Source organism: Bombina bombina, chromosome 4 (genome assembly GCF_027579735.1).
Source record: "Bombina bombina isolate aBomBom1 chromosome 4, aBomBom1.pri, whole genome shotgun sequence".
Classification (NCBI taxonomy): Eukaryota; Metazoa; Chordata; class Amphibia; order Anura; family Bombinatoridae; genus Bombina; species Bombina bombina.
In genome coordinates, this window is record NC_069502.1 from 65651910 (window position 1) to 65665778 (window position 13869).

At 38.4% G+C, this 13869-nt stretch overlaps 1 protein-coding gene across 1 annotated transcript in view; it reads left to right on the forward strand.

The window, feature by feature from the left end:
* SCARA3 (scavenger receptor class A member 3) overlaps window positions 1–13869 on the forward strand; it is a 103402-nt gene that overhangs the window by 40791 nt on the left and 48742 nt on the right. Inside the window, exon 3 of the mRNA XM_053709497.1 lies at window positions 13449–13547. Within this exon, the coding sequence (XP_053565472.1) occupies window positions 13449–13547 (99 nt within the window). The remainder of the gene's footprint in view (window positions 1–13448; window positions 13548–13869) is intronic.

Sequence of the window (13869 nt, forward strand, 5' to 3'; positions counted from 1 at the left end):
TTGTTTTTTCGTATTATTCTTTATCTTCTGTTACAATAAAGTTTAGCAATGTGTAGTCAGATGTCAGGTAAGAATATTATACCAGGGTGGGTAGGATGCAAGGGGTGAGTAAGTAAGGCATCTCAGTAGGTTTTGCACACTTTGGAATTGCCCCCATTTATATGATGAGGCTTTGCTTAGCAGGCTTGGAAAAAAGAAAAAAAAACAGCACCCGGTAGCCAGTGCAGATTTATTCATACAGGTAGGAGAAAAGAGGTGCAGCTCCTTCTGACGCGTTTCGCGCATGCGTACATGCTCTTCCTCAGAGATAGTTACCTTATGTCACAGGTGAGCCTAAATAGCTTGTGTTAGCCAATAGGAAAGGACCCAGTTCACTCTGACTGAGAGAAGAGTAGTGAGTAGGCTCAGGTGTGGCGTACAGGTACATCTTTTGTATCATTACAGATGGCAAAATAGAATAGTAAAAACCTATAATAGACATCGACATCGTGTGTGCAAGACTAGACTAACAAATAATTACTAGCTATAATGTGCATAGTTTACTTAGTAATGGACTTATAGCTAGAGATTAGATAAGTGAAAAATAAAAAATAAGTAAGAGTAAAATTTGTTAATGAGAATGAAGTTGTAAAAATAAACAAAAACAGGATGAGAGAATAAGAAAGAAAAACAAAAATGAATATAGGTTAATAGGTTAATAGGTCTAATATCAAAGAGTAAATCAAGTTTAAAAGGATAAGTGCTTGTGTGTGCGCATTCTTAAAAGCTGACCTTTTAGCACCCTATGTTGTTCTATGGGGTGTGTAAGTCATACAAATTTTGCTTAGCAGGGGCAAAACACATCAGGCTCTTTGTGTGAGTGAAATTCAGGGAAAAAAGATATATAAAAAATCCAGACTTACTGGGGCATTTCTGGTTCTGTTCCCCTACTGCCAGAAATGAACTGCAGCAGCAAAGATCACAAATAGATCTTTATTTTATAAAATGCCACCAACATTCAATAGTGTTTTAGCAAATGTAAAAATAAAAAAAACAAATCCTCAACTTATTTACATACATTTTCTCTATTCCAGCAGCCCCAACACAGTAGTTAGCAGGTTGAAAATATTGAAATACTATCACTGTCTAATTTCAGTCTGTGTAAGATATATACAAACTAGGGTACTGTTTGATTTCCTGCTATACAGATGATGAAGGGTTAATAAGTTAATCATTGCTTTCTTGTTTTGGTACTTGCTGTAAAGGTATTCTTCCCATGCCAGTGATGTGCTTGAGAATAAGAGGAGGTGATGATTTAAAGGGATTTAAAACAAGTTGGGATAGAGACAAAATAAAATATGTACTTTAATTACCTGCAAATGTATACTGCAGTGCCTCACCATTAACCCTTTCTTTTAAGTTTCCAAATTGTACAGCTGTAACTCCCCCCACACCATTCCTTCTATGGATGTACAGTATCTATATCCACCTTTGCTTTGGTAGAATGCAAGACAGCATTATCTGCTGGAGCATGCCTAGAAGCATATAAGCTACTTACACTCAGTTGAAATACAATGCCTGTGTTTCTGACGCTAAACACTGATAAGGGGGGTGGGTCAGACTACTCCAGCCAGCATGGCTATGAAACTAATTTTGCTAATTTTTGAAAATTATTTTAAACTATTTTTTATGCAAACTATTAGCCCTTTTAGGATATGCACAGATCTCAATATGTTTAATGGCAATTTAACCCCCATTTAAAGGGTTATATCACAGTTTAAAAAACAAATGCTTTGATATGTTACATAAATTCTATTATTGCACTGTTTAACCTTTGCAAAGGGATTAAACACATAATTCCAGTAGTGTATTGCTGCTGCTGAGGATATGTAAATATTTTTTTCAAAGGAACCACTACCCTAGAAAAAAAACATAATTTATGTAAGAACTTACCTGATAAATTCATTTCTTTCATATTAACAAGAGTCCATGAGCTAGTGACGTATGGGATATACATTCCTACCAGGAGGGGCAAAGTTTCCCAAACCTTAAAATGCCCATAAATACACCCCTCACCACACCCACAAATCAGTTTAACGAATAGCCAAGAAGTGGGGTGATAAGAAAAAAAGTGTGAAGCATATAAAATAAGGAATTGGAATAATTGTGCTTTATACAAAAAAATCATAACCACCACAAAAAAGGGTGGGCCTCATGGACTCTTGTTAATATGAAAGAAATGAATTTATCAGGTAAGTTCTTACATAAATTATGTTTTCTTTCATGTAATTAACGAGAGTCCATGAGCTAGTGACGTATGGGATAATGACTACCCAAGATGTGGATCTTTCCACACAAGAGTCACTAGAGAGGGAGGGATAAAATAAAGACAGCCAATTCCTGCTGAAAATAATCCACACCCAAAATAAAGTTTAACGAAAAACATAAGCAGAAGATTCAAACTGAAATCGCTGCCTGAAGAACTTTTCTACCAAAAACTGCTTCAGAAGAAGAAAATACATCAAAATGGTAGAATTTAGTAAAAGTATGCAAAGAGGACCAAGTTGCTGCTTTGCAGATCTGGTCAACCGAAGCTTCATTCCTAAACGCCCAGGAAGTAGATACTGACCTAGTAGAATGAGCTGTAATTCTCTGAGGCGGAATTTTACCCGACTCAACATAGGCAAGATGAATTAAAGATTTCAACCAAGATGCCAAAGAAATGGCAGAAGCTTTCTGGCCTTTCCTAGAACCGGAAAAGATAACAAATAGACTAGAAGTCTTACGGAAAGATTTCGTAGCTTCAACATAATATTTCAAAGCTCTAACAACATCCAAAGAATGCAACGATTTCTCCTTAGAATTCTTAGGATTAGGACATAATGAAGGAACCACAATTTCTCTACTAATGTTGTTGGAATTCACAACCTTAGGAAAAAATTCAAAAGAAGTTCGCAACACCGCCTTATCCTGATGAAAAATCAGAAAAGGAGACTCACAAGAAAGAGCAGATAATTCAGAAACTCTTCTAGCAGAAGAGATGGCCAAAAGGAACAAAACTTTCCAAGAAAGTAATTTAATGTCCAATGAATGCATAGGTTCAAACGGAGGAGCTTGAAGAGCTCCCAGAACCAAATTCAAACTCCAAGGAGGAGAAATTGACTTAATGACAGGTTTTATACGAACCAAGGCTTGTACAAAACAATGAATATCAGGAAGAATAGCAATCTTTCTGTGAAAAAGAACAGAAAGAGCGGAGATTTGTCCTTTCAAAGAACTTGCGGACAAACCCTTATCTAAACCATCCTGAAGAAACTGTAAAATTCTCGGTATTCTAAAAGAATGCCAAGAAAAATGATGAGAAAGACACCAAGAAATATAAGTCTTCCAGACTCTATAATATATCTCTCGAGATACAGATTTACGAGCCTGTAACATAGTATTAATCACGGAGTCAGAGAAACCTCTTTGACCAAGAATCAAGCGTTCAATCTCCATACCTTTAAATTTAAGGATTTCAGATCCGGATGGAAAAAAGGACCTTGCGACAGAAGGTCTGGTCTTAACGGAAGAGTCCATGGTTGGCAAGATGCCATCCGGACAAGATCCGCATACCAAAACCTGTGAGGCCATGCCGGAGCTATTAGCAGAACAAACGAGCATTCCCTCAGAATCTTGGAGATTACTCTTGGAAGAAGAACTAGAGGCGGAAAGATATAGGCAGGATGATACTTCCAAGGAAGTGATAATGCATCCACTGCCTCCGCCTGAGGATCCCGGGATCTGGACAGATACCTGGGAAGTTTCTTGTTTAGATGAGAGGCCATCAGATCTATCTCTGGGAGCCCCCACATTTGAACAATCTGAAGAAATACCTCTGGGTGAAGAGACCATTCGCCCGGATGCAACGTTTGGCGACTGAGATAATCCGCTTCCCAATTGTCTACACCTGGGATATGAACCACAGAGATTAGACAGGAGCTGGATTCCGCCCAAACCAAAATTCGAGATACTTCTTTCATAGCCAGAGGACTGTGAGTCCCTCCTTGATGAATGATGTATGCCACAGTTGTGACATTGTCTGTCTGAAAACAAATGAACGATTCTCTCTTCAGAAGAGGCCAAAACTGAAGAGCTCTGAAAATTGCACGGAGTTCCAAAATATTGATCGGTAATCTCACCTCCTGAGATTCCCAAACTCCTTGTGCCGTCAGAGATCCCCACACAGCTCCCCAACCTGTGAGACTTGCATCTGTTGAAATTACAGTCCAGGTCGGAAGAACAAAAGAAGCCCCCTGAATTAAACGATGGTGATCTGTCCACCACGTTAGAGAGTGTCGAACAATCGGTTTTAAAGATATTAATTGATATATCTTCGTGTAATCCCTGCACCATTGGTTCAGCATACAGAGCTGAAGAGGTCGCATGTGAAAACGAGCAAAGGGGATCGCGTCCGATGCAGCAGTCATAAGACCTAGAATTTCCATGCATAAGGCTACCGAAGGGAATGATTGAGACTGAAGGTTTCGACAAGCTGTAATCTATTTTAGACGTCTCTTGTCTGTTAAAGACAGAGTCATGGACACTGAATCTATCTGGAAACCCAGAAAGGTTACCCTTGTTTGAGGAATCAAAGAACTTTTTGGTAAATTGATCCTCCAACCATGATCTTGAAGAAACAACACAAGTCGATTCGTATGAGACTCTGCTAAATGTAAAGACTGAGCAAGTACCAAGATATCGTCCAAATAAGGAAATACCACAATACCCTGTTCTCTGATTACAGACAGAAGGGCACCGAGAATCTTTGTGAAAATTCTTGGAGCTGTAGCAAGGCCAAACGGTAGAGCCACAAATTGGTAATGCTTGTCTAGAAAAGAGAATCTCAGGAACTGATAATGATCTGGATGAATCGGAATATGCAGATATGCATCCTGTAAATCTATTGTGGACATATAATTCCCTTGCTGAACAAAAGGCAATATAGTCCTTACAGTTACCATCTTGAACGTTGGTATCCTTACATAACGATTCAATAATTTTAGATCCAGAACTGGTCTGAAGGAATTCTCCTTCTTTGGTACAATGAAGAGATTTGAATAAAACCCCATCCCCTGTTCCGGAACTGGAACTGGCATAATTACTCCAGTCAACTCTAGATCTGAAACACAATTCAGAAATGCTTGAGCTTTCACTGGATTTACTGGGACACGGGAAAGAAAAAATCTCTTTGCAGGAGGTCTCATCTTGAAACCAATTCTGTACCCTTCTGAAACAATGTTCTGAATCCAAAGATTGTGAACAGAATTGATCCAAATTTCTTTGAAAAAACGTAACCTGCCCCCTACCAGCTGAACTGGAATGAGGGCCGTACCTTCATGTGAACTTAGAAGCAGGCTTTGCCTTTCTAGCAGGCTTGGATTTATTCCAGACTGGAGATGGTTTCCAAACTGAAACTGCTCCTGAGGACGAAGGATCAGGCTTTTGTTCTTTGTTGAAACGAAAGGAACGAAAACGATTGTTAGCCCTGTTTTTACCTTTAGATTTTTTATCCTGTGGTAAAAAAGTTCCTTTCCCACCAGTAACAGTTGAAATAATAGAATCCAACTGAGAACCAAATAATTTGTTTCCCTGGAAAGAAATGGAAAGTAGAGTTGATTTAGAAGCCATATCAGCATTCCAAGTCTTAAGCCATAAAGCTCTTCTGGCTAAGATAGCCAGAGACATAAACCTAACATCAACTCTAATAATATCAAAAATGGCATCACAGATAAAATTATTAGCATGCTGGAGAAGAATAATAATATCATGAGAATCACGATTTGTTACTTGTTGCGCTAGAGTTTCCAACCAAAAAGTTGAAGCTGCAGCAACATCAGCCAATGATATAGCAGGTCTAAGAAGATTACCTGAACACAGATAAGCTTTTCTTAGAAAAGATTCAATTTTTCTATCTAAAGGATCCTTAAACGAGGTACCATCTGACGTAGGAATGGTAGTACGTTTAGCAAGGGTAGAAATAGCCCCATCAACTTTAGGGATTTTGTCCCAAAATTCTAACCTGTCAGGCGGAACAGGATATAATTGCTTAAAACGTTTAGAAGGAGTAAATGAATTACCCAATTTATCCCATTCTTTGGAAATTACTGCAGAAATAGCATTAGGAACAGGAAAAACTTCTGGAATAACCGCAGGAGCTTTAAAAACCTTATCCAAACGTATAGAATTAGTATCAAGAGGACTAGAATCCTCTATTTCTAAAGCAATTAGTACTTCTTTAAGTAAAGAGCGAATAAATTCCATCTTAAATAAATATGAAGATTTATCAGCATCAATCTCTGAGATAGAATCCTCTGAACCAGAAGAGTCCAAAGAATCAGAATGATGGTGTTCATTTAAAAATTCATCTGTAGAGAGAGAAGATTTAAAAGACTTTTTACGTTTACTAGAAGGAGAAATAACAGACAAAGCCTTCTTTATGGATTCAGAAACAAAATCTCTTATGTTATCAGGAACATTCTGCACCTTAGATGTTGAGGGAACTGCAACAGGCAATGGTACATTACTAAAGGAAATATTATCTGCTTTAACAAGTTTGTCATGACAATTATTACAAACAACAGCTGGAGGAATAGCTACCAAAAGTTTACAGCAGATACACTTAGCTTTGGTAGATCCAGCAGGCAGTGATTTTCCTGTAGTATCTTCTGGCTCAGATGCAACGTGAGACATCTTGCAATATGTAAGAGAAAAAACAACATATAAAGCAAAATAGATCAAATTCCTTATAAGACAGTTTCAGGAATGGGAAAGAATGCCAAATATCAAGCTTCTAGCAACCAGAAGCAAATGAAAAATGAGACTGAAATAATGTGGAGACAAAAGCGACGCCCATATTTTTTAGCGCCAAATAAGACGCCCACATTATTTGGCGCCTAAATGCTTTTGGCGCCAAAAATGACGCCACATCCGGAACGCCGACATTTTTGGCGCAAAATAACGTCAAAAAATGACGCAACTTCCGGCGACACGTATGACGCCGGAAACGGAAAATAATTTTTGCGCCAAAAAAGTCCGCGCCAAGAATGACGCAATAAAATGAAGCATTTTCAGCCCCCGCGAGCCTAACAGCCCACAGGGAAAAAAGTCAAATTTTTGAGGTAAGAAGAATATGATAATTCAATGCATAATCCCATATTAACAAGAGTCCATGAGCTAGTGACGTATGGGATATACATTCCTACCAGGAGGGGCAAAGTTTCCCAAACCTTAAAATGCCCATAAATACACCCCTCACCACACCCACAAATCAGTTTAACGAATAGCCAAGAAGTGGGGTGATAAGAAAAAAAGTGTGAAGCATATAAAATAAGGAATTGGAATAATTGTGCTTTATACAAAAAAATCATAACCACCACAAAAAAGGGTGGGCCTCATGGACTCTTGTTAATATGAAAGAAATGAATTTATCAGGTAAGTTCTTACATAAATTATGTTTTCTTTCATGTAATTAACGAGAGTCCATGAGCTAGTGACGTATGGGATAATGACTACCCAAGATGTGGATCTTTCCACACAAGAGTCACTAGAGAGGGAGGGATAAAATAAAGACAGCCAATTCCTGCTGAAAATAATCCACACCCAAAATAAAGTTTAACGAAAAACATAAGCAGAAGATTCAAACTGAAATCGCTGCCTGAAGAACTTTTCTACCAAAAACTGCTTCAGAAGAAGAAAATACATCAAAATGGTAGAATTTAGTAAAAGTATGCAAAGAGGACCAAGTTGCTGCTTTGCAGATCTGGTCAACCGAAGCTTCATTCCTAAACGCCCAGGAAGTAGATACTGACCTAGTAGAATGAGCTGTAATTCTCTGAGGCGGAATTTTACCCGACTCAACATAGGCAAGATGAATTAAAGATTTCAACCAAGATGCCAAAGAAATGGCAGAAGCTTTCTGGCCTTTCCTAGAACCGGAAAAGATAACAAATAGACTAGAAGTCTTACGGAAAGATTTCGTAGCTTCAACATAATATTTCAAAGCTCTAACAACATCCAAAGAATGCAACGATTTCTCCTTAGAATTCTTAGGATTAGGACATAATGAAGGAACCACAATTTCTCTACTAATGTTGTTGGAATTCACAACCTTAGGAAAAAATTCAAAAGAAGTTCGCAACACCGCCTTATCCTGATGAAAAATCAGAAAAGGAGACTCACAAGAAAGAGCAGATAATTCAGAAACTCTTCTAGCAGAAGAGATGGCCAAAAGGAACAAAACTTTCCAAGAAAGTAATTTAATGTCCAATGAATGCATAGGTTCAAACGGAGGAGCTTGAAGAGCTCCCAGAACCAAATTCAAACTCCAAGGAGGAGAAATTGACTTAATGACAGGTTTTATACGAACCAAGGCTTGTACAAAACAATGAATATCAGGAAGAATAGCAATCTTTCTGTGAAAAAGAACAGAAAGAGCGGAGATTTGTCCTTTCAAAGAACTTGCGGACAAACCCTTATCTAAACCATCCTGAAGAAACTGTAAAATTCTCGGTATTCTAAAAGAATGCCAAGAAAAATGATGAGAAAGACACCAAGAAATATAAGTCTTCCAGACTCTATAATATATCTCTCGAGATACAGATTTACGAGCCTGTAACATAGTATTAATCACGGAGTCAGAGAAACCTCTTTGACCAAGAATCAAGCGTTCAATCTCCATACCTTTAAATTTAAGGATTTCAGATCCGGATGGAAAAAAGGACCTTGCGACAGAAGGTCTGGTCTTAACGGAAGAGTCCATGGTTGGCAAGATGCCATCCGGACAAGATCCGCATACCAAAACCTGTGAGGCCATGCCGGAGCTATTAGCAGAACAAACGAGCATTCCCTCAGAATCTTGGAGATTACTCTTGGAAGAAGAACTAGAGGCGGAAAGATATAGGCAGGATGATACTTCCAAGGAAGTGATAATGCATCCACTGCCTCCGCCTGAGGATCCCGGGATCTGGACAGATACCTGGGAAGTTTCTTGTTTAGATGAGAGGCCATCAGATCTATCTCTGGGAGCCCCCACATTTGAACAATCTGAAGAAATACCTCTGGGTGAAGAGACCATTCGCCCGGATGCAACGTTTGGCGACTGAGATAATCCGCTTCCCAATTGTCTACACCTGGGATATGAACCGCAGAGATTAGACAGGAGCTGGATTCCGCCCAAACCAAAATTCGAGATACTTCTTTCATAGCCAGAGGACTGTGAGTCCCTCCTTGATGATTGATGTATGCCACAGTTGTGACATTGTCTGTCTGAAAACAAATGAACGATTCTCTCTTCAGAAGAGGCCAAAACTGAAGAGCTCTGAAAATTGCACGGAGTTCCAAAATATTGATCGGTAATCTCACCTCCTGAGATTCCCAAACTCCTTGTGCCGTCAGAGATCCCCACACAGCTCCCCAACCTGTGAGACTTGCATCTGTTGAAATTACAGTCCAGGTCGGAAGAACAAAAGAAGCCCCCTGAATTAAACGATGGTGATCTGTCCACCACGTTAGAGAGTGTCGAACAATCGGTTTTAAAGATATTAATTGATATATCTTCGTGTAATCCCTGCACCATTGGTTCAGCATACAGAGCTGAAGAGGTCGCATGTGAAAACGAGCAAAGGGGATCGCGTCCGATGCAGCAGTCATAAGACCTAGAATTTCCATGCATAAGGCTACCGAAGGGAATGATTGAGACTGAAGGTTTCGACAAGCTGTAATCAATTTTAGACGTCTCTTGTCTGTTAAAGACAGAGTCATGGACACTGAATCTATCTGGAAACCCAGAAAGGTTACCCTTGTTTGAGGAATCAAAGAACTTTTTGGTAAATTGATCCTCCAACCATGATCTTGAAGAAACAACACAAGTCGATTCGTATGAGACTCTGCTAAATGTAAAGACTGAGCAAGTACCAAGATATCGTCCAAATAAGGAAATACCACAATACCCTGTTCTCTGATTACAGACAGAAGGGCACCGAGAATCTTTGTGAAAATTCTTGGAGCTGTAGCAAGGCCAAACGGTAGAGCCACAAATTGGTAATGCTTGTCTAGAAAAGAGAATCTCAGGAACTGATAATGATCTGGATGAATCGGAATATGCAGATATGCATCCTGTAAATCTATTGTGGACATATAATTCCCTTGCTGAACAAAAGGCAATATAGTCCTTACAGTTACCATCTTGAACGTTGGTATCCTTACATAACGATTCAATAATTTTAGATCCAGAACTGGTCTGAAGGAATTCTCCTTCTTTGGTACAATGAAGAGATTTGAATAAAACCCCATCCCCTGTTCCGGAACTGGAACTGGCATAATTACTCCAGTCAACTCTAGATCTGAAACACAATTCAGAAATGCTTGAGCTTTCACTGGATTTACTGGGACACGGGAAAGAAAAAATCTCTTTGCAGGAGGTCTCATCTTGAAACCAATTCTGTACCCTTCTGAAACAATGTTCTGAATCCAAAGATTGTGAACAGAATTGATCCAAATTTCTTTGAAAAAACGTAACCTGCCCCCTACCAGCTGAACTGGAATGAGGGCCGTACCTTCATGTGAACTTAGAAGCAGGCTTTGCCTTTCTAGCAGGCTTGGATTTATTCCAGACTGGAGATGGTTTCCAAACTGAAACTGCTCCTGAGGACGAAGGATCAGGCTTTTGTTCTTTGTTGAAACGAAAGGAACGAAAACGATTGTTAGCCCTGTTTTTACCTTTAGATTTTTTATCCTGTGGTAAAAAAGTTCCTTTCCCACCAGTAACAGTTGAAATAATAGAATCCAACTGAGAACCAAATAATTTGTTTCCCTGGAAAGAAATGGAAAGTAGAGTTGATTTAGAAGCCATATCAGCATTCCAAGTCTTAAGCCATAAAGCTCTTCTGGCTAAGATAGCCAGAGACATAAACCTAACATCAACTCTAATAATATCAAAAATGGCATCACAGATAAAATTATTAGCATGCTGGAGAAGAATAATAATATCATGAGAATCACGATTTGTTACTTGTTGCGCTAGAGTTTCCAACCAAAAAGTTGAAGCTGCAGCAACATCAGCCAATGATATAGCAGGTCTAAGAAGATTACCTGAACACAGATAAGCTTTTCTTAGAAAAGATTCAATTTTTCTATCTAAAGGATCCTTAAACGAGGTACCATCTGACGTAGGAATGGTAGTACGTTTAGCAAGGGTAGAAATAGCCCCATCAACTTTAGGGATTTTGTCCCAAAATTCTAACCTGTCAGGCGGAACAGGATATAATTGCTTAAAACGTTTAGAAGGAGTAAATGAATTACCCAATTTATCCCATTCTTTGGAAATTACTGCAGAAATAGCATTAGGAACAGGAAAAACTTCTGGAATAACCGCAGGAGCTTTAAAAACCTTATCCAAACGTATAGAATTAGTATCAAGAGGACTAGAATCCTCTATTTCTAAAGCAATTAGTACTTCTTTAAGTAAAGAGCGAATAAATTCCATCTTAAATAAATATGAAGATTTATCAGCATCAATCTCTGAGATAGAATCCTCTGAACCAGAAGAGTCCAAAGAATCAGAATGATGGTGTTCATTTAAAAATTCATCTGTAGAGAGAGAAGATTTAAAAGACTTTTTACGTTTACTAGAAGGAGAAATAACAGACAAAGCCTTCTTTATGGATTCAGAAACAAAATCTCTTATGTTATCAGGAACATTCTGCACCTTAGATGTTGAGGGAACTGCAACAGGCAATGGTACATTACTAAAGGAAATATTATCTGCTTTAACAAGTTTGTCATGACAATTATTACAAACAACAGCTGGAGGAATAGCTACCAAAAGTTTACAGCAGATACACTTAGCTTTGGTAGATCCAGCAGGCAGTGATTTTCCTGTAGTATCTTCTGGCTCAGATGCAACGTGAGACATCTTGCAATAAGTAAGAGAAAAAACAACATATAAAGCAAAATAGATCAAATTCCTTATAAGACAGTTTCAGGAATGGGAAAGAATGCCAAATATCAAGCTTCTAGCAACCAGAAGCAAATGAAAAATGAGACTGAAATAATGTGGAGACAAAAGCGACGCCCATATTTTTTAGCGCCAAATAAGACGCCCACATTATTTGGCGCCTAAATGCTTTTGGCGCCAAAAATGACGCCACATCCGGAACGCCGACATTTTTGGCGCAAAATAACGTCAAAAAATGATGCAACTTCCGGCGACACGTATGACGCCGGAAACGGAAAATAATTTTTGCGCCAAAAAAGTCCGCGCCAAGAATGACGCAATAAAATGAAGCATTTTCAGCCCCCGCGAGCCTAACAGCCCACAGGGAAAAAAGTCAAATTTTTGAGGTAAGAAGAATATGATAATTCAATGCATAATCCCAAATATGAAACTGACTGTCTGAAAATAAGGAAAGTTGAACATTCTGAGTCAAGGCAAATAAATGTTTGAATACATATATTTAGAACTTTATAAATAAAGTGCCCAACCATAGCTTAGAGTGTCACAGAAAATAAGACTTACTTACCCCAGGACACTCATCTACATGTTTGTAGAAAGCCAAACCAGTACTGAAACGAGAATCAGTAGAGGTAATGGTAAATATAAGAGTATATCGTCGATCTGAAAAGGGAGGTAAGAGATGAATCTCTACGACCGATAACAGAGAACCTTATGAAATAGACCCCGTAGAAGGAGATCACTGCATTCAATAGGCAATACTCTCTTCACATCCCTCTGACATTCACTGCACGCTGAGAGGAAAACCGGGCTCCAACTTGCTGCGGAGCGCATATCAACGTAGAATCTAGCACAAACTTACTTCACCACCTCCCTTGGAGGCAAAGTTTGTAAAACTGATTTGTGGGTGTGGTGAGGGGTGTATTTATGGGCATTTTAAGGTTTGGGAAACTTTGCCCCTCCTGGTAGGAATGTATATCCCATACGTCACTAGCTCATGGACTCTTGTTAATTACATGAAAGAAAAGTAAACTTTATAATAGAAGTTCATTTTAAAATTACAATCTCTATCATAAAAGGTTAATTTTAACTTTGTAACTTTCCTATCTCTTTAAGCAATCAGTATGGCTAATTATACAACTAGTATTTAATATGCTTGCAAAGTGTCAGTGGAATTTTCTTTTAAATGTTGGCAACTATGATTTAGCTGATAACAACTGCAAAACAATTCACTTTATACTAACATAATGGCTGTGAATAGCCTTATTGTGGGTGGAGTTTGAAAAACTATTGCAGCACTCAAGATGTTTATTTGTTTAACAAAAAAAACATTACAACTTGGCTGATATGTTCTTCTATAGCAACACAACAGAAATGTATTGTTACTACAAGGTGTTAACCTTAAATATAGAATATCCTTACATAAATGTGTCTGGGGGTCTCACAATCATCTCTTCCTTCTCTATTGCCTCTGCAGTGTTTAGGAAAATGGACTCCATGTTCAATGACTTCAGCACAACTCAGTCATTTTATGAGAAGAAGATTGTTTCTGTCCAAGAAGATATTCAGGAACTGGGTAAATGGGCCATTGGATTGCTGTAATTTATGTGTTGTCTGTCATTGCTTTCACAAAGATTTATTTTTGTGGTAAATAATTTTAGATTGAAATAAAGCAGCGTAAATATTTTATTATAATGTTAATAAAACTTTGCTTAAAGTGACAGTGAATCCTAGCTCTTTTGAAACACTAGGATTTACCAGTGCAACAAATAAAGGGGACTTTCAGTCATGAAGTGTAAAATAGGTCATGCTGAAAGCTCTTTTATTTGTCTGCAGCGTATGCCGCACTTAACGCCTCAGGCAGCCCACAGCAGAACGCTATTTTTCAGTGAGGTGAT